Source organism: Sapajus apella, unplaced genomic scaffold (assembly GCF_009761245.1).
Source record: "Sapajus apella isolate SASKATOON/1434 unplaced genomic scaffold, GSC_monkey_1.0 scaffold59, whole genome shotgun sequence".
Classification (NCBI taxonomy): domain Eukaryota; kingdom Metazoa; phylum Chordata; class Mammalia; order Primates; family Cebidae; genus Sapajus; species Sapajus apella.
Window position 1 is genome coordinate 12,522,547 of NW_022436999.1, and position 20,586 is coordinate 12,543,132.

Consider the following 20,586-nt stretch of genomic DNA (forward strand, 5'->3'; position numbering starts at 1 on the left):
ATGAATGACAGCCTGTTTGTCAGTTTGGACAGACTTTTGCTAGAATTTGGTAGGTATAAAGTGAAAAATAGGTAACTTTTTGTACTATCATTTGACATTTTAACAATGAATTGAAGTCACAAGAGAATTATTTATTTTAGTCTTCCAGTATGAGCAAGACATAAGTACTAAAGAAGAGATGATTCAAAGAATTAATAGTAAGTAGCTTTGCATGATCAAGATATTTTAGTCTTTTAATTTGTTACAGCATATAATATATAATTGCTCTCTTTAGGGCAACTTATTGTTGGCATTATAACTTTTGTGTCAATTCTCTCTAGCGACAAATAAACTATTTACCTTAGACAAAATAGTTGTATTTAACTATAGTTTTTTTGATAATAAACTTCTATATTCAGCATTTAATTATTTTGTAAAGAATTTTGTCTTACCTAGAAATGACCCCTTAGGTACAGTTGAAAAGGTGTTATTTTTATCTAATAACAAGTTATTTCAAATAGTTGAGTGAAATTTTTTTATCTTTATAGAAATCACCAGAAATCAGGTGTCAAAATTGACAGGTGGCACATTTTCAGGAATAATAATTCTAAAAAATAATGCTTTCAGTGAAATAGCAAGGCAAATCACACAAATACTGTATAGTATTTTAAGATCCGACAAAACAACTAGCAAAAATAGAGTTCTAAATTTCTTAATCCTTCTGAAAAGGTAGAATTTGGTTACCTTTTCTGCAATCAAAAACGAATACAAAATATTAAGAATTTATTTTAATCTTTTCAAAAAATTTTGTCTATTCTAGCTTGTATTTAATCACTAGTAACAGAAAAAAGTGAGTTGAAGGTGCATTTAATAATTAATTGACATAGCATTAATGAATAGACATTCACATTTGTCAAAAACAGAAGGCTTATGTTAGTGTTATTAATGAGTAAATGTTTACACAAATTCTAGCATCTTAAGATATGATTGACCTTAGATGCCACTGAATCTAGCCCTCTTATGTTAAAGATGAGGTACAAGGGACACTTATTTATCATCAATCCCAAACTGAAATCTTTAGCTTCTGACTCTAGGATCAGGCCTGGCCCTGGTTCTCTGCCTTTTAGTGTAGGGTCCCACCCATCTGAAGCTTCATTCCATTCTCTGGCTCTCTTCCTTTTAGGTAAACTGCCATGACCATTTTTTTTCCCCTACTGTATTTGTTTATTTTTAATTTATAATTTCTACCTTAAGAAAATAAACATTTCCTCTTTCTAGAATGCTATGAAGATATTAAGGAAAACAAATCAACTATTTCTAGAATACATGAAACTATAAATACAACAGATGAGGAAATTGATTATTACTATAAACATGGTGAGGAGATCAAAGGCAACAGTAGTGAGTGAGTATTTGAAAGAATCAATTGTCATTACATTCTTTTATTCAGGGTTTTTGAGCTAATAGTTGAAGACACTTGCTTCAAATTAATATTCTTTATTAGCTAATGAATCAAGTCTTAAACTGCCTTATGGTACTATGGAAAGGGATTATAGGAGGATCAAAAGAGAACTAGAACTAAACAGCTATAAGATCTCACTAATTCAAATCCAGTTAATCTAACTATAAACTTTTGAATAAGCTCAGCATATGAAATTTCTGTTAGATAAATTTGAAACTATTTCTATCTTTGAATTTTCAAGATCTTATTTTTGTGAGAGGGAATACAGCCTAAAGTTTTTCAAAATAAAAATATTTAGTGTGTTAACAATTCTTTCAGCATGGCTTCAGGTTCTGGATTCTACTTGCTAACTCTAGCATAAGACAAACATTTTGAAACAAAGACATGAAAAGAACAAAGACTTAATAAAAAAATTAATTTTCTGTACTTAATTTTATGTGGACATTGTAATAAGCACTGTACTTTAGGATCATATTTCTTTCGCAATATTTTGTTATTTAAAATTTTAATAAGCCTTTCTGGTGTTTCCCCCATTAGTTTTTTCCCACTGGTTTTAAGAAATCATAAAAGTAACATATACCTAATACAAATATTCAAATGATATACACATGTATGATGTAAATAGTTTTTCCCTGCCTGTAGTTCCCATCACCTACCCTGTCATCCTCTGCATAGGTAATCACTCACATCCTTTTAGACCTTACATAGTCAACATCATTATTACACATACCACACACATACACCTGTCTATATAGCTATCTTTTCTTTTTACAAAAATGGAATCACTTCATTCTGCAGCTTGCTTTTTAACATTTAACAATATGTAATGTGAATTATACTATGCATGTAATTATGTATATATTTCATTCTTTTAAACAGCTCCATGGTATTTATGGTATTGATGTTGCCTATTATTTAGCCATTCCCCTATTAATGGACATTTAGGTTATTTCCAGTCATGTACAGATATACTTCCATATATAGAGATCTATTGCTATAGAATGGACTCCTAGAAGTGAAATTGCTAAAGAGTATGCACATTTAAACATTGGGTGGATAATACCAAACTGCTCTCCAAAAAGGTTATACCAATTTATTCTCCTACCAACAATGTATGAGAACAATATTTTGTACAGTGACACATTGATTGACTTATTATGAATGTTACTTTTATAAATAGAAAAATGAATTATTAAAAAACAATGTAGAAGAGTTTCTATTTCCTCATACTCTTGCCAACACTGAAATGATCAGTGTTTAAATATTTTGGTAATCTGATCAGCCAAAACTTACATGTTGTTGACCATTTTCTTTTATTTTGATTTGGGTTTTATTGTAATAGGTTTTACCTGTGGTCTCCTCAATTAGCTGCATTGGGTTGTGGAAAGTACTAATAGTTTCCCCTTAGAACTTACCATGTCCTAGATACACTGTACTTTGTAAAAGCTTAATTTCTGCTGGTGTCTGAGGAGAGTCATTAGGATCTGTTGATTTTAATATGCTTAAATTCATGAATAGCTCTAGTTCATGATTTCAGCATACTGGTTATGAGATTTAAATGTGAACTATGAATCTATGAAAGTACTAGAAAAATATAAGTGACTATGTAACCTCTGAGAGAGGAAGGTCTTACTAAATATGTCACCAAAATCAGAAACCACATAGGAAATGATGGATAAATATGACTACACACAAATTAAAAAGAAAAATACCCTATAATGATGTAAAAGACAAAAGGATAAGCTAGGAAAAGTGTCAGATTAGGATTGTTTAAAAATATAAAGTGCTTATAGAAATTAATAATAAAAAGCAAAAGTCCTATTAGAAAAATGAGCAAAGAAGGTAAACAAGAAAATACCGAAATGAAAACCATACATAAGTCTAATACATGTGCAGAAATGATCAATCTTACTAATAGAAATAGCTAAATTAAAGAGATAATTAAATGCTACTACTTTTGCCTTTGAGTTTTGCTGAGATTAAAAAAAACAAAATTAACACCCAGCACTGGCAAGAAATAAGAATAGCAACTCTTATACACTGTAGGAGTGTACGGTAGTATAAATCTTTTAGATGACATGCCAGTACATATTTTTAAAAGCTTTAAAAATAAGCATGATTTTAAAAAATAGAAATGGGGTCTCACTGTGTTGCCCATGCTGGTCATGAGCCCTTGGATTCAAGTGATCCTCCCACTTTGGCTTCCCAAAGTGCTGAGATTATACATGTGAGCCACCATGCTGACCCAAGCATAATTTTTGATTAAGTGATTCCATTTCTGAGAATTTTTCACAAGGAAATAGAGATTCTTTCAAAGATGTAATGTACAACCAGGATAATGTACAATAATCTGAGGTTTTGATCTATGTATACATTGTAGAAAGACTCAAGCTAATTAAGATACACATCACCTTACAAACTTATTTTTTGTGATGAGAACATAAAAAACTATTTTTTTCTAGCACTTTTGGAATATATATTATTTAACTGTAGTCACCATACAGTGCAGTAGATCACCAAAATTTATTCCTCCACTCCAACTTAAACTTGTGTTCTTTGATCAACATCTTCCCTTTTCCCATTCCTTCTCCACTTCAATCCCACCGCTGGTAACCACCTTTCTACTCTGTTTATATGAGATTGACTCTTAGATTCTACATATAAGTGAGATGATACAATACTTGCCGTTACCTGCCTAGCTTGTTTCACTTAGTGTTAACGTCCTTTAGTCCCCTTCATATTGTCTTGAATGGCAGAATTTCCAATTTTTTTCAGGCTGTATAGTATTTTATTGTGCATCTATGCTACACTTTCATTATCCATCATCTCATGAGGGACACTTAGGTTGTTTCCATATCTTGATATTGTGAATAATGCTAAAATGAACATGGGAGGGCAATTATCTCTTCAATGTACTGATTTCATTTCCTTTGGACAAATACTCTGAAGTGAGATGGCTGGATTATATGGTAATTCTATTTTTAGTTTTTTGAGGGCCTGTTTTTTGAAGTAGTTGTATTAATTTACTCTTCCACCAACTGTGTCTGAGGGTCCCCTTTTCTCCATATCCTCATCAAAACTTGTTATTATTCACCACCACCCCCCCTTTTTTTTTTGAGATGGAGTTTTACTCTTGTTGCCCAGGCTGGCATGCAATGGCGCAATCTCGGATCATTGCAACCTCCACCCTCCAACTCCAGAGTTCAAGCGATTCACCTACCATAGCCTCCTGAATAGCTGGGATTATAGGCATGCACAACCATGCCCAGCTAATTTTGGTATTTTTAGTAGATATGGTGTTTCACCGTGTTGAGTAGGCTGGTCTTGAACTCCTGACCTCAGGTGATCTGCCCGTCTCATGCTCCTAAAGGAATGGGATTATAGGTGTGAACCACCACACCCAGCTTTATTCTTTTTTTTGATAATAGCCATTTTAACAGGTGTGGGGTAGTATCTTATTTTGGTTTTAATTTGAATTCCCCTGATGATTAGAAATATTGAGCCCTTTTTCATATATCTGTTGGCCATTTGTATCTCTTCTTTGAGAAATGTCTTTTCAGATCCTTTGACCATTGAAAAAAAATCAGGTTATTTATTTATTTTTTTTCTTATTGAGTTCTATTTCAGCCTGTTGTTTTTTTTTGTTTGTTTGTTTTTGTTTTTGTTTTTTTTAATAATAGGAACATATTGGGAGCAACTCTAATTTTCAACATTAGGGAACTGGTTAAATGAGTTTTGGTATATTCATATGAATGAACACTAGGCAGCCAATAAAATTGTGAAATAGGTGTATATTTATTGATATGGAAAAATGTTAACAGTAAAGAAGGTTTTTTTAAAAGCAAGATCTGCAACCTCCTTTTTAAAATTACAAATTAGTCAAAGCAGATTAAAAAACAATATTCATAATGTTAAGACAATTTAGTAAATGTATATTTATAAATAATTAGAAAAAGTCTAGAAGGATGTAAATCAAAAGGCTTATAGTGAATATCTTCTCAATGAACATATATATTTTATGGAAATTTAAAATAATTCCAGTTTTTATTTTAGATTCGGGGGCACATGTGCAAGTTTATGAGATAGGTATATTGTGTGATGCTGAGGTTTGGAGTACAACTGATCCCATCACCCAGGCAGGGAGCATAGTACTCAACAGTTTTTAAACTCTCCCCTCTCTACTAGTTTCCAGTATCTACCATTGCTATCTTTATGACCATGAGATTTATAACATTTAAAAATATTGAGAATATATGTATGTATAATTTTGGATCTTTTAATTTCACTTTGGAGAATATTTTCTAAGGAAACAATTAGAAATTCAGACAAATACTTAAGTACAGGTTCTGTTACCAAGAGATAAAGGAGGATACATTGTTATATGAGGATAAGATCTCAATGATATTAAAATGTGTAATTATAGTAACATCTGGAAACAATTTATTAAAACAATAATATTAGTTATCTTTCAATATCAAGAGAATAGTTAATGATATTTTCTGACATATACTTTTTTGAGCTTCCAAATTGGGCATGTATACTTTTTGAATCTGAAAAAAATGTTAGAAAAAAAGGGAAATATTTGAACAATACTTAGACTGGAAACTATTATGGTATATATTCATTTTAGATTTTTTGTATTGGTAATATTCTTTCAAGTTACATAATAACATGTATAAGATAAATATTTGTTATATTTGTATTGTCTGATTTTGTAATTCATTTGCTCTGGTTTCTTTTTTTTTTTTTTTTTTGTAACTCAGGATGATGTAACATCTGTTTTCTCAATGTCAAGGAAGAAAAATACCTCTCTTTAGCCCTTATTCTAGTTCTTTGAATGCTTACTCCAAAATGATTTTTTTGGCCAAGATCTTAGAAATGTGATGAGAAGGAAAGGCTGATGTTGGAGTGTTGCAAAGTGTGTAAAAGAAATGCAATAGCAATACACAATCCAGCAATGTCACATTTGCTTTTTCCCTAGTAATGGTTCAAAAACAAGTTTGATATAAAAATTAATGAATATTGATATTTGAGTATAAGAGTCCATGAAAGGAGGTAGTGGCAGTGATGTGAGATGGAAATACTTTTCTTGATGTAAGCGTGTTTTCTCCAGGAAGAGAAAGATTTAATTCTCTTTAAATGATTATGTTAATTTTTTATTATCTCCGTCAATTTGTCTATCATTCTGAGGTGCTAATTACTAATATATTTTTTTTTCTATAGCTGGAAGCCAACGTGTGATGTTTTTCATAAACATGAAGATTATATGCAGGACCAATTAACAGTTTATCAAGAAAATATTGAAAAAGACAAGTATAGTATATATATTTAGTTTATCAATTCTATAAATTTGTATTACTAGGACATGGTTTGTAAGAATGTTAATTGAAAAATGTAGACATTTTTTACTCTGACAGAGTTTTGTTTTTAAGTAAATGTATTTTGGACTCCTTTGGTGCAGTGGAAGGTTTACCTGGTTGTTGTAAAGCTCTCTCTAACCCTAGATATATTTAGATATGGCCTTTGATATAAACTGTTTCTCAGTAGCAATTATTATAGCAGAGTCCTTCAATTAATGGTCTTTATGAATGGACTGTATAGGCAAATATCCAGGGGATAGTTACCTATAGAATTAGCTTGTAATAAATTTGGGATATTGATTTTTGAAGGGTATTTTATATCAAACTTCTGTTTCTTAGACTGCTGATTTAATGGAGTGGCTATATTCTAATAAACACTAATAATTGCATGAATTTATTTTATTATATGTATAATCATATTGTCTTGGGGATTAAATATAATTAGTGAATGTAATGAAACAAGGCAAGAGACTTTGAACACATTATATAGCATTAAAATTTCACCTAATATAAAACATTGAAATGCTTTTAAATATTATTGCATGAGAGCAGTATCTATTTTTATATTGTAACTAAAAATGTAAGTGCAAAAACTAGAGTGTAATACCCTGTATGTTCAAGGACAAATCTTAAGAAAAGGTAGGGACTAAAGTTATAGATATGAATTTTGAAATCATGGAAATACATGAAATTGCTCATGGAAATGTATGGAGCAAAAAGAGGAGAAAGCTAGAGTACACCATCATCCAGAGGTTAGGCAGAGGGTGGGATCAGTGAAGGAGACTTGTGTTGTCATTTATACATCCTGCATCATTTAAAAAAGGATTTTAGATGGCCAGGCATGGTGGCTCACACCTGTAATCCCAGCACTTTGGGAGGCTGAGGTGGGCAGATCACCTGAGGTCAGGAATTCGAGACCAGCCTGATCAACATGGAGAAACCCAATTTCTCTTAAAAAATAAAAAGGATTTTAGATGATTTGACTAAATAATCATCTTGAAAGATTAGTGTTTAAAGAAACTAGATTAAAAATCAAGGCTGAAGATGGCCGAATAGGAACATCTCTGGAGTGCAGTTCCCAGCGAGAACAACACAGAGGGTGAGTGATCACTGCATTTCCAAATGAGTTATTGCAGCCCACAGACCAGGAAATTCCCAGGCTGAAAATCACAACAAGTGTCCAGCACAGCTGTTTCATCCAGCCCTGCCGGTCTCTGCATAAAAACTCACACAAATCTGGGTGGCCATTTCAACTGGTGCCTGGAATGCCTGGGAGACAGAGCCACCCATTCAACTGAAAAAAAGGGGGCTAAAATAGGGAGCCAGGTGATCTGGCTTGGTGGGTCCCACCCTCACAAAGACCAGCAATCTGAAACACTCTGGACTGAGAGTTTCACAACAACCACAACTGGACTCGGGATGGTCCACCTCTGTGGGGGAAAGGGCATCTGCCATTACTGAGGCAGTCCACCATTACTAAGGCAGTCCGCCATTACTGAGGCAGACTGCCATTACTGAGGCAGTTTTAACTATACCTCTGTAAATAAAACCGCAAGGAAGTTCACAGAGCAGCTGGGCAGAGCACATGGCAGCTCAGCAATGTCTCTGCTGGCAAACTGTGACTAGGCTACCTCCTTGCTGGGCAGGGTAGCTCTGAAAAAAGGCAGCAGCATGTCGGAACTTATAAATATAGCCCCACCTTCCTAGGACAGAGCACCTGGGATAAAAGATGGTTATGAGTTCCACTGCAACAGACTTAAATGTACCTGCCCAGCAGTTCTGAAAGGAAGAACAGAGCTTACAGCTCAGCACTTGAGCTCCTATAAGGGACAGATTGTCTCCTTAAGCAGCTCCCCAACACCTGTATATCCAAAGAGATACCTCATAAAGGAGAGCTCAGCCTGACATCTGGCAGGTATCCTCCTGGGATGAAGATAACAGAAGCAGAAACTGGCAGCAACCCTTACTGTTCTGCAGCTGCCACAGGTGATCCCCAGGTAAGCAGGGTCTGGAGCAGACCTGCAGCAGTCCCACAGCAGAAGGGCTTGACTATTAAAAGGAAAACTGAAAAACAGAAATAACTTCAACATCAATAAAACGGATGTCCACTCAGAGACCCCGTCTGAAAGTCACCAACTGCAAATACCACAGGTAGATAAATCCACAAAGATGGGAAGAAACCAGCACAAAAAGGATGAAAACACCCAAAATCAGAATGCCTCTCTTCCTCCAAGGAATCACAACTCCTCACCAGCAAGGGGACAAAGCTGGATGGAGAATAAGTCTGATGAATTGACAGAAACAGGCTTCAGAAGGTGGGGAATAACAAACTTCTCTGAGCTAAAAGAACACGTTCTAACCCAATGCAAAGAAACCAACAACCTTGAAAAAAGGTTTGACGAAATGCTAATGAGACTAAACAGCTTAGAGAAGAATATAAATGACTTGATGGAGCCAAAAAACACAACACGAGAACTTTGTAAAGCATATGCAAATTTCGATAGCTGAATCGACCAAGCAGAAGAAAGGATATCAGAGGTTGAAGATCAACTCAATGAAATAAAATGAGAAGGCAATATTAGAGGAAAAAAAGTGAAAAGAAATGAACAAAACCTCCAAGAAATATGGGATTATGTGAAAAGACCTAAACTACATTTGATAGGTGTACCTGAATGTGATGGAGAGAGTGAATCCAAGCTGGAAAACACTCTTCAGGATGTTATCCAGGAGAACTTCTCCAACCTAGCAAGCCAGGCCACCATTCAAGTCCAGGGAATACAGAGAACACCACAAAGATATTCCTCAAGAAGAGCAACCCCAAGGCACATAATCATCAGATTCACCAGGATAGAAATGAAGGAAAAAATGCTAAGGGCAACCAGAGAGAAAGGTCAGGTTACCCACAAAGGGAAGCCCATCAGACTCCCAGCTGGTCTCTCTGCAGAAACCCTACAAGCCAGAAGAGAGTGGGGGCCAATATTCAACATCCTTAAAGAAAAGAACTTTCAACCTAGAATTTCATGTCCAGCCAAACTAAGCTTCATAAATGAAGGAGAAATAAAATCCTTTATAGACAAGCAATTGCTGAGAGATTTTGTCACCACCAGGCCTGCCTTACAAGAGCTCCTGAAACAAGCACTAAACACAGAAAGGAACAACCAGTACCAGCCACTCCAAAAACAGACCAAATGGTAAAGACCATCAACACAATGAATAAATGGCATCAACTCATGGGCAAAACAACCAGCTAGCATCAAAATGGCAGCATCAAATTCACACATAACAATATTAACCTTAAAAGTAAATGGGCCAAATGCCCCAATCAAAAGACACAAACTGACAAATTGGATAAAAAGTCAAAACCCATTGGTGTGCTGTATCCAGGAAACCCATCTCACATGCAAAGACACACATAGGCTCAAAATAAAGGGATGGAGGAAGATTTATCAACCAAATGGAGAGCACAAAAAAGCAGGAATTGCAATCCTAGTCTCTGATAAAATAGACTTTAAACCAACAAAGATCAAAAGAGACAAAGAAAGGCATTACATAATGGTAAAAGGATCAATGCAACAAGAAGAGCTAATGAACCTAAATAGATATGTACCAATACAGGAGCACCCAGATACATAAAGCAAGTTCTTAATGACCTACAAAGGGACTTAGACTCCCGGACAATAATAGTGGGAGACTTTAACACTCCACTGTCAATATTAGACAGATCACAGAGACAGAAAATTAACAAGCATATCCAGGACGTGAACTCAGATCTGGACCAAGCAAACCTAATAGACATATACAGAACTCTCCACCCCAAATCCACAGAATATACATTCTTCTCAGCACCACATCCCACCTGCTCTAAAATTGACCACATACTTGGAAGTAAATCACTCCTCAGCCAATGCAAAAGAACGGAAATCATAACAAACAGTCTCTCAGATCACAGTGCAATCAAATTAGAATTCAGGATTAAGAAACTAACTCAGAACTGCACAACTTCATGGAAACTGAACAACTGGCTCTTGAATGTTGACTGGATAAACAATGAAATGAAGGCAGAAATAAAAATGTTCTTTGAAACCAACGAGAATGAAGACACAATGTACCAGAATCTCTGGGACACATTTAAAGCAGTGTCTAGAGGAAAATTTACAGCAATAAATGCCCACATGAGAAGCAAGGAAAGATCTAAAATTGACACACTATCATCAAAATTGAAAGAGCTAGAGGAGCAAGATCAAAAAAACTCAAAAGCTAGCAGAAGACAAGAAATAACTAAGATCAGAGCAGAACTGAAGGAAATAGGGACACAAAAAAACCTTCAAAAAATCAATAAATCCAGAAGCTGGTTTTTTGAAAAGATCAACAAAATACACAGAATGCTAGCCAGATTAATAAAAAAGAAAAGAGAGAAGAATCAAATAGATGCAATAAAAAACAATAAAGGGGATATCACCACTGATTCCACAGAAATACAAACTAGCATCAGAGATTACTACAAACAACTATATGCACATAAACCAGCAAACCTGTAAGAAATGGATAAATTCCTGGACACTTGCACCCTCACAAGCCTAAATCAGGAAGAAGTTGAAAACCTGAATTGACCAATAGCAAGGGTTGAAGTTGAGGCAGCAATACCCTACCAACCAAAAAAAGCCCAGGTCCAGATGGGTTCACAGCTGAATTCTACCAGATGTAAAAAGAGGAGCTGGTACTACTCCTTCTGAAACTATTCCAAACAATCCAAAAAGAGGGAATCCTTCCCAAATCATGTTATGAGACCAACATCATCTGATTCCAAAACTCGACAGAGACTCAAAAAAAGGGAAAACTTCAGGCCAATATCCATGATGAACATGGTTGCAAAAATCTCCAATAAAATACTGGCAAACCAATTGCAACAGCACATCAAAAAGCTTATCCATCATGATCAAGTAGGCTTCAACCCTGGGGACACAAGGCTGGTTCAACATATGCAAGTCTATAAACGTAATCCACCACATAAGAGAACCAAAGACAAAAACCACATGATTACCTCAATAGATGAAGAGAAGATCTTTGACAAAATTCAACAGCCCTTTATTGTAAAAACACTCAAGAAACTAGGTATTGACAGAACGTATCTCAAAACATAAAAGCTATGTACGACAAACCCACAGCCAATCATACTGAATGGGCAAAAACTGGAAGCATTCCCTCTGAAATCTGGCACTAGACAAGGATGCCCTAAGCTATGTACGACAAACCCACAGCCAATCATACTGAATGGGCAAAAACTGGAAGCATTCCCTCTGAAATCTGGCACTAGACAAGGATGCCCTCTCTTACCACTGCTATTCAATATAGTATTGGAAGTTCTAGCGAGAACAATCAGGCAAGAAAAAGAAAAATAGGATACTCAATGAGGAAAAGAGGAAGTCAAATTATCTCTATTTGCAGATGACATGACTGTATATTTAGAAGAGCCCATTGTCTCAAAATCTCCTGAAACTGATAAGCAACTTCAGCAAAGTCTCAGGATACAAAATCAACGTGCAGAAATCACAAACATTCCTGTACACCAATAATAGACTAACAGAGAGCCAAATCATGAGCAAACTCCTGTTCACAATTGCTACAAAGAGAATAAAATACCTAGGAATACAACTAACACAGGATGTAAAGCACCTCTTCAAGAAAAACTACAAACCACTGCTCAAGGAAATAAGAGAGGACATAAACAGATGGAGAAACTTTCCATGCTCATGGTTAGGAAGAATCAATATCATGAAAATGGCTAGACTGCCCAAAGTAATTTATAGATTCAATGCTATCCCCATCAAGCTACCTATGAACTCTTCACAGAACTGGAATAAAACACCTTAAACTTCATATGGAACCAAATAGAGCCCACATAACCAAAACAATCCCAAGCAAAAAGAACAAAGCTGGAGGCATCATGCTACCTGACTTCAAACTATACCAGAAGGCTACAGTAATCAAAACAGCATTGTACTGGTTACCAAAACAGAGCTATAGAGCAATGGAAGAGAACAGAGGCCTCGGAGGCAACACCACACATCTACAATAATCTGATCTTTGACAAACCTGTGAAAAACAAGCAATGGGGAAAAGATTCCCTGTTTAATAAATGGTGTTCGGAAATCTGGCTAGCAGTGTGCAGAAAGCAGAAACTGGACCCTTTCCTGACACCTTACACTAAAATTAACTCCAGATGGATTAAAGACTTAAACATAAAACCTAAGACCATAAAAATTCTAGAAGAAAACCTAGGCAAAACCCCCATTCAGGACATAGGCATAGGCAAAGAGTTCATGACTAAAACACCAAAAGCATTGGCAACAAAAGCCAAAACAGACAAATGAGATCTTATTAAACTTCAGAGCTTCTGTACAGCAAAAGAAACAATCATTAGAGTGAACCAGCAACCAACAGAATGGGAAACAATTTTTGCAATCTACCCATCTGACAAAGGGCTAATATCCAGAATCTAAAAAGAACTAAAACAGATTTACAAGAAAAAAAGAAACCCATTCAAAAGTGGGCAAAGGATATGAACAGAGACTTTTCAAAAGAAGACATATATGAGGACAAGAAACATATGAAAAAATGTTCATCATCACTGGTCATTAGAGAAATGCAAATCAAAACCACATTGAGATACCATCTCATGCCAGTTAGAATGGCGATCATTAAAAAAGCTGGAGATAACAGATGCTGGAGAGAATGTGGAGAAATAGGAACACTTTTACACTGTTGGTGGGAGTGTAAATTAGTTCAACCATTGTGGAAGACAGTGTGGCGATTCCTCAAGGACCTAAAAATAGAAATTCCATTTGACCCAGCAATCCCATTACTGGGTATATATCGAAAGGATTATAAACCGTTCTATTATAAAGACACATGCACAGGTATGTTCATTGCAGCACCGTTTACAATAGCATAGACCTGGAACCAACCCAAATGCCCATCAATGATAGACTGGACAAGGAAAATGTGGCACATATACACTACGAAATACTATACAGTCACAAAAAACAATGAGTTTGTATCCTTTGTAGGGACATTGATGAATCTGGAAACCATCATTCTCAGCAAACTGACACAAGAGCAGAAAATCAAACACCGCATGCTCTCACTCATAGGTGGTTATTGAACAATGAGAACACATGGACAGAAGGAGGGGAGCATCACACACTGGGGTCTGTTGGGGGGGAATAGGGGAGGGACAGTCCATGGTAGGGAGGTTGGGGAGGGATAACATGGGGAGAAATGCCAGATATAGGTGTTGGGGGGATGGAGGAAGCAAACCATATTGCCATGTTTGTACCTATGCAATAATCCTGCATGTTCTGCACATGTACCCCAGAACCTAAAGTGCAATTAAAAAATATATATATATATATTTTTTTAAAAAAATCAAGTCTACAGGGAAGTAAGGATAATATAGGAAGTTGAATCCTTTGATGAAGTTAGAAATTCATACTATGTGTCCTGCACATTTGTTAGATATAGACACAAATGAAGCTTTCAAATTTCTAGTAGTCAAGGCATTGTGGAAATGTAGTCAGTTTGAGATTCATAATATTCATTAAAAAAAACCAGGTCAATTGCTTAGGATAAGTAGGGACTTTTTCTGAGGCTTGAAATTTCTCCCCTGAGTCCTACAAAGGGGAAATTGTACAATGTGGTAGTATCTTCAGTGACCTCTCCCAGCCCCAAACACAATATATAGAACTGCTTCTTATAACATCTATTAATGTAAGTCATGAGTATAAAACATTAATTCTTAATGATTCTGTGAGACACTAAAGCAAACCAGTTCAAATATGTACTTCTGTGATAATGTTTATTATAGAGGACTTCTGTGAGCTAACTGAAGGTATTCAAGTGAAAACTGTTATGTTTCTTTCTTAAACCATCCGCATAGCTTAATTGAATTATTGATTCAATACCAGACATTTATAAATAGAAAGTAACTCATTTGCTGGCTTTGTGGATAATGGCGGAAGTAGGGCAGCAGTTGCTTGTTTCTCCTAATTTCCCCCACTGTTCTAGTCATTCATGAAGAACAGTATTGCTGGCACAGATGAGATAATAATATATGCTAGGCTCTGCCACAGTTTCTATATGGTATGTATTAGAAGAGTGAGCATCAATGTACAGCATGAATGGGGTGAATATAGTATGTTCATCTCACCTGGAACTGGTGATCCAGTCTTAATTTTCTTATAGATATTTCCTCCCTGGATTGTTTTCTCAAGCTATTAAAAATAGTAAATGGGTCTTTGTTAGCAAATATACATTTAGAGGAATAGGAGCTTGCTAAAGGGGACAGTTTAGTAATATTAAGAAATTAAAACTTTTCTTGAGATTCAGATCCACTGACCAGCACAGGGCTGTTATCCTTACTTTTCTTCTCATATGTGAAGTTTTTGAAGGCTTGTTCTTTCCTAGTCTACTGAGATAATCATCGCAGTATCTTTTAAGAAACTCCCCTATAGATTATACCTTGATCCAAGAAATGAAAACATCTTGAGGAATGTAAAGACCATATATTAAAAAAAAATCTATGAATTTTTTGAAACTAAGTATAAGAATTGGGCAAAAAGATTTAAGAATATATTTTCTATAAAGAACATTTTCAATGTTGTCGATTAGAGTTGGCAAACTTTTCTGTTAAAGAACCAGATAGGAAGTATTAATATTTTAACCTTTGTGGAACATACAATCTGTCATGACTACTCAACTCTGCTCTTATGGCACAAGAGAATTTCAGATCACATGTAAATAAATGAGCTATGATCTAATAAAACTTTATGGATATTGAAGTTTAAATTTCAATAATTTTAATGTGTCATGGAAATCATTATTATTTCATGGGCTGTACAAAAATAGGTGGCAGATTAGATTTGCCCCATAGGCCATAGTAATTTTGATTATTTTAGAATCAAGCACAGGTCAAATAAGATAAAAAGGTTAATGTCTTTTTGCAAGAATTAACTGTTTCACTCAAGATTTGTGCCTAAATAGATGACCACCCACTACTACTGGAGCTGGACTAGAGAAGTTCCTCTAAACTGTCATAAAATTTTCTTCATAAAATTCTGTGGGGTATACATGATTGTGAACACAGAGTTCTAACACATAGAGCGTGTCTTCATGTGATAATTTTAGCTAATAAAAATTGAATATTAAAAAGATATGGTTTTAAAAGTAGCTGATGTGGGGAGAGTAGAGACTTAGAAGCCAGGGAGGATAGAGGTTCAACAAGGAGTAAGTGATGAGAAGAACCGGGTCCTGCAATGTCAATTAGGATGAGTACTAAAAAAAAGATCATTTAGCTGGAAAAATTTGATCATTGGTGACCTTGGAAAGAATAGTGTCGTTAATATGGTGGGAGTAGGAGTTAAATGGAATAGAATTAAGAAGTGAATAACTCAGGTAATGAAGAAAAAGAGTAAAATTGAGAAGTGTGATAGAGTTAAGGAAAGTCTGAAGGGCAGACAATATTGAGGGAAGCAACAATAAGAAAACATTTGGTTTGCCTTTTATGCTTAATTTAGTAGATTTTAACAAATGATATTTACACTTTTTAGATCTATTCTTGTTATATAGACATTTCTTTTAATTTTAACAGAGAAATGTATCATGATTATATATGTCAGTATAAAGAAGTTTTGAAGCAGTACCAACTAAAATACTTGGAAACACCCTTTTCACATGAATATTATGAAAAGAAAAGAGAACATGAAGAAATTCAAAGCAGAGTATTGGAATGTACTGAACAATTACATATGAATGAAACAATTTTTATGAAATTTCTAGGTATTAATATTTTTGTTATATTGTTTTAATTATGGTATCTGTATCTTTGTAATGAAAAGAATATAATAAATCAGCTTATGCTATGACTTTGTTTTTTAGTGCCTGCTCCCTTTCCATCACTTCTTAAATGGACGTTAAACATGTATCCACACTAGTATTTCTACTTATAATTTTTATGAGATAAGTATTATTTTATATTTTAATTGTTATTGTGTTTCCTGTGAGAATCACATGGATTTGTTTTGTATTTAATTAAAAGATTTTAGAAATTATTTTAAAGGTCATCTTGGATTCGTTTTCATGTATATCTATGTGGTCAGAAGCAAGCAACTTTGGTGAGAATAAAATGGCATATGTATTTGGCTTTAAGTGACATATCTTAGGAACCAAACCAAACCAAACCAATGAAAATGTCATAGAAAAGAAAGTTCCAGTTAAAATTGCTTAATTATTACTTGTTAGAATAGTAGGTGGAAAGAAGGTGAGTTACATTTATTCATTCATCTATCAAAATTCATTGGGAACCTACCTTGTGCTAGGCAGTAATGAAGATAATACAGTGCTCTCTTGCAAGGAGCTCAGAGTTTAGTAGGGAAGACAGACATGTAAACAAATAATTCTAATACACTACCACTGTAATAGATGCCTAAGTCATTCTTAATTGGTCTAAGTCTCACCTGTTTGTCAGAGAGATCTTCCCCGATGATGAACTTGAAACTTTAATCCTCTTTCAACCTCCACAATCCTTCATATGCCTTCCTATCAGATTATAACTCCACTGTTTGTACTAAGTCTTCTTTATCCCAGCATTCTACCTTGCTTCCTGTCTGCTTCATTCTAAACCATCCTTTTAACTCTTCTGCTGCTTGCTTTCTTTGCATTTTGGTTTTAGTCTCTCTGTTTTTAGTTGTTCATTTGCTGCCCGTTCGCAATTTAACTTCTCAATGGGAAAGGGCAAAAGTTCATAGATGCTGAAGGTATAGCAAAGGTTTAGGGAGCTGGATATGGAATTCAATGAAATATAAGGTTGCATGACAAACAGGAAGAGGTAAATGGAGGTAGGAAGATTTGAAGATTAGGATTTAATTATCCGTAGCTAACATTATAATGAAAACTTGGTAACAAAAGACTTATAAATTATAATTCACATGCAATTTTATGGTCTAGCATATAAACATACATATTTTAAGGCAGAATAGGAAAGACCTGATTAATTTTCTCTGGAATTCTTGTTCACTGTCACTATTCTATCATTTTCAAATTCTCCTAAATGGAGTGTAATTTAGGACATTGTATTAGCTAATAACCGTGTAAATATCTATTATTAGCTGAGGATTTTTTACTTGAAATTGGACATAAATCCAGTTCAATCAGAAAGTCCAAATGGAAGATCTACCTCTCTTTTTTGAGTTCTGCAGGGTACACTGATGAGCCTTACAGAGCAAGAAAAGGGAAATTTGGTGGATTTTGTTTTTCTCTAGCATACTGTTTCTGGCTTGAAATGGGTAGATTTTTAATATTGGCTTTGAACAAATAAATAATGGAAGCGTATAAGTTAAATTTGGGCCTGAATTATGTTTTATTAGTTATTCCAAGTGACACAATGAACTTTGATTTAAAAAACAACAACAAAAAAACTACCCTGTGAAAATACTTAACTGAAAGAATCCTAACAAATATTTTGGATGAAATGTTATTTTTAAGTTTAATATATAATATAGATAATAAACGTCTTTGTTAATTTGCCAAATGTTTGTATTATCCTGTTTTCAGATACTGTTTTTAACATTGCTTACTGGCATATATGGAACATACATATAAATGATGTCACATAATATTAATCATTTCTGATATAGTGCATATATTATAAATGTAAAATTTACTTGTATGACATAATTCCTTAACATAAAAAGTGTTAATCTGAGAGGTAAAACACACGATATTCTTAAACATGCCAGCAATTTTGCCAGAAGTTCATCTGAATTGAAGAAAGAAGTAGATGAAATGGAAATAGAAATTAATTATTTAAACCAGGTATATATTTTGTTATATATTTCTAATATGTGTATTAATGTACATGTATAATGATATGTTAGTTGACAGTTTTAGAAGAGCTATTTTTAAGACAGCCTAATATGGAGAAAGGTTTAAGATAATTTATTTGCCTCAGGTTACCTTTGGAGTCAAAAGGTATTTTAGGTATTGAATATATTAAACTCTGGGTTTGGGGAATAGATATATATTCAAATTTGAGAAAAATTTGAATGTAATGCCTGATATTCTAAATTTTTGAAAATTCTGTTAAATGTTATATACTTACCATTCATTAAGTATGAGGTACAAAATAACAGTAATATCATTTTAGTAAACAGAAAAAAGTAGATGCTATTTCCTTTAAACTATATGGTAACTATGTCCCTATGTAAGGAATCAATATCTACTTTGCTTATGACCATCTGTTTTTAAAAATATGAGAGATAGTTAAAATCTACATTTGTCAATGGAGTTGTAAGGATAATTTAAAGGGATGTGATTTATTATTAATTTTGTTTTCATTTTAATAACTATAAATAGAAGATAGTAAATACTGCCAAAAATATAAATCTTATGATTATATAAAAAATCAGAAAATAAAGCATATATTTTTTACTACTTTGCAAGCAATTATTTTGATTTGCTTTCCCATTTGTCTTTATAGCAGACTGAAAGGTGTTATGAAACTAAGGCTCTTTCAGAAACCCTGGAAGAAAAGAACAAAAATACAGAAAACAGAAAAGAGCTGAAAGAAAAGTATAGGTAAACTTTAAAACTAGATTGTAAGTGAACAGATATTCTGCATCTAGAAGTTTAATTCTATATCCCATCCCAAACCACTAATATTTACACAGTATCTATAAATTTTGTTGTGCAGGCTATTTTCTATTAATTTCTTATGAAAAATTTATTAACTTAAATATTATAAACTAATACTAAAATCTGCTTTTTGTTTGGTAAGGCTGAGGATAGTATGTAAAGATAAATAGAGTAGCAGCAGCACATCTGCTGTTCTGCAACCTGTCAGTTGTATAATTCATCCTGTGTTTTCCATGATGGGTCAGCAATAGGACTAAAACAGAAACAATGGTAGGAACGGCAAGGTATTTAATTTTTTTTTATCACCCTGCCCACTTTGACCAGTTCGTCTCTTTCTATAGAGTGAAGATGAGTCAAAGCATGCTTCTAAATGTGTGGTATATTTCCTTTCCTTGTCTTTTGTTCTAATGGTGATAAAATAGAGATCAGTGACAAAGGCAAAAAAAAAAAAAAAAAAAAAAGATAAATTCTGCCTGTTACCGTATATCGTATGACAGAAAAATTCATGTATTACTATTGCTATTTCTGATCAACTTTTACTTTTTTCCCCGCCTCTATCCTTTTTCATTCTTAAACTCCTCTCCTCAAGTTTCATGGCCCTTGACCTGATTTTTTCAACACACTCTTCTCTCAGGTTAATTTCCCTGATCCCACTTTTTTGGATGTACTATTTTCTTGATTCCTCCACTCCTGTGTACCACATTCAATGCAAGTGTGTCTTTAATTTTATAGTGAAGTTAATTGAAAAAATAGGTAAATAGAATTTAACTTTATTGACCCTTTTAAGAAAAATTCTGTATATTGACAGAAACATATAAATATTTAGTCATTTTTTACTCAATGTACATTTTGACAGTTTATTCTATTTCTTTGATTTAGGTAAAATTCAGTGAAAACTATTCTTTTAATAAAAAACTTAGAAGACCCATTTATGATTATAATACTGTTTTAACAATTTCTGTATTCACATTGGTTGATTTATTTCTGAATAATTCTTTTTAAAGTTTGAAGTACCGTGAAATCTGAAGCATGCTATTTGTGGTTAAAAGGTTTGACTTAAAATGTTTTTGACATGTGTAGAAAGTCTTTTTCAATGAT

The 20,586-nt window shown here is 34.0% G+C and overlaps 1 protein-coding gene across 1 annotated transcript in view; it reads left to right on the top strand.

Annotated features, from left to right (window-relative positions):
- Positions 1 to 20,586, top strand: part of CUNH14orf39 (chromosome unknown C14orf39 homolog) — a 60,027-nt gene continuing 39,441 nt past the window's right edge. The window contains exons 1-7 of the mRNA XM_032246046.1: positions 1 to 49; positions 1,258 to 1,384; positions 6,665 to 6,754; positions 16,448 to 16,635; positions 16,735 to 16,777; positions 18,549 to 18,669; positions 19,334 to 19,425. Coding sequence (XP_032101937.1) covers positions 1 to 49; positions 1,258 to 1,384; positions 6,665 to 6,754; positions 16,448 to 16,635; positions 16,735 to 16,777; positions 18,549 to 18,669; positions 19,334 to 19,425 — 710 coding nt within the window. The remainder of the gene's footprint in view (positions 50 to 1,257; positions 1,385 to 6,664; positions 6,755 to 16,447; positions 16,636 to 16,734; positions 16,778 to 18,548; positions 18,670 to 19,333; positions 19,426 to 20,586) is intronic.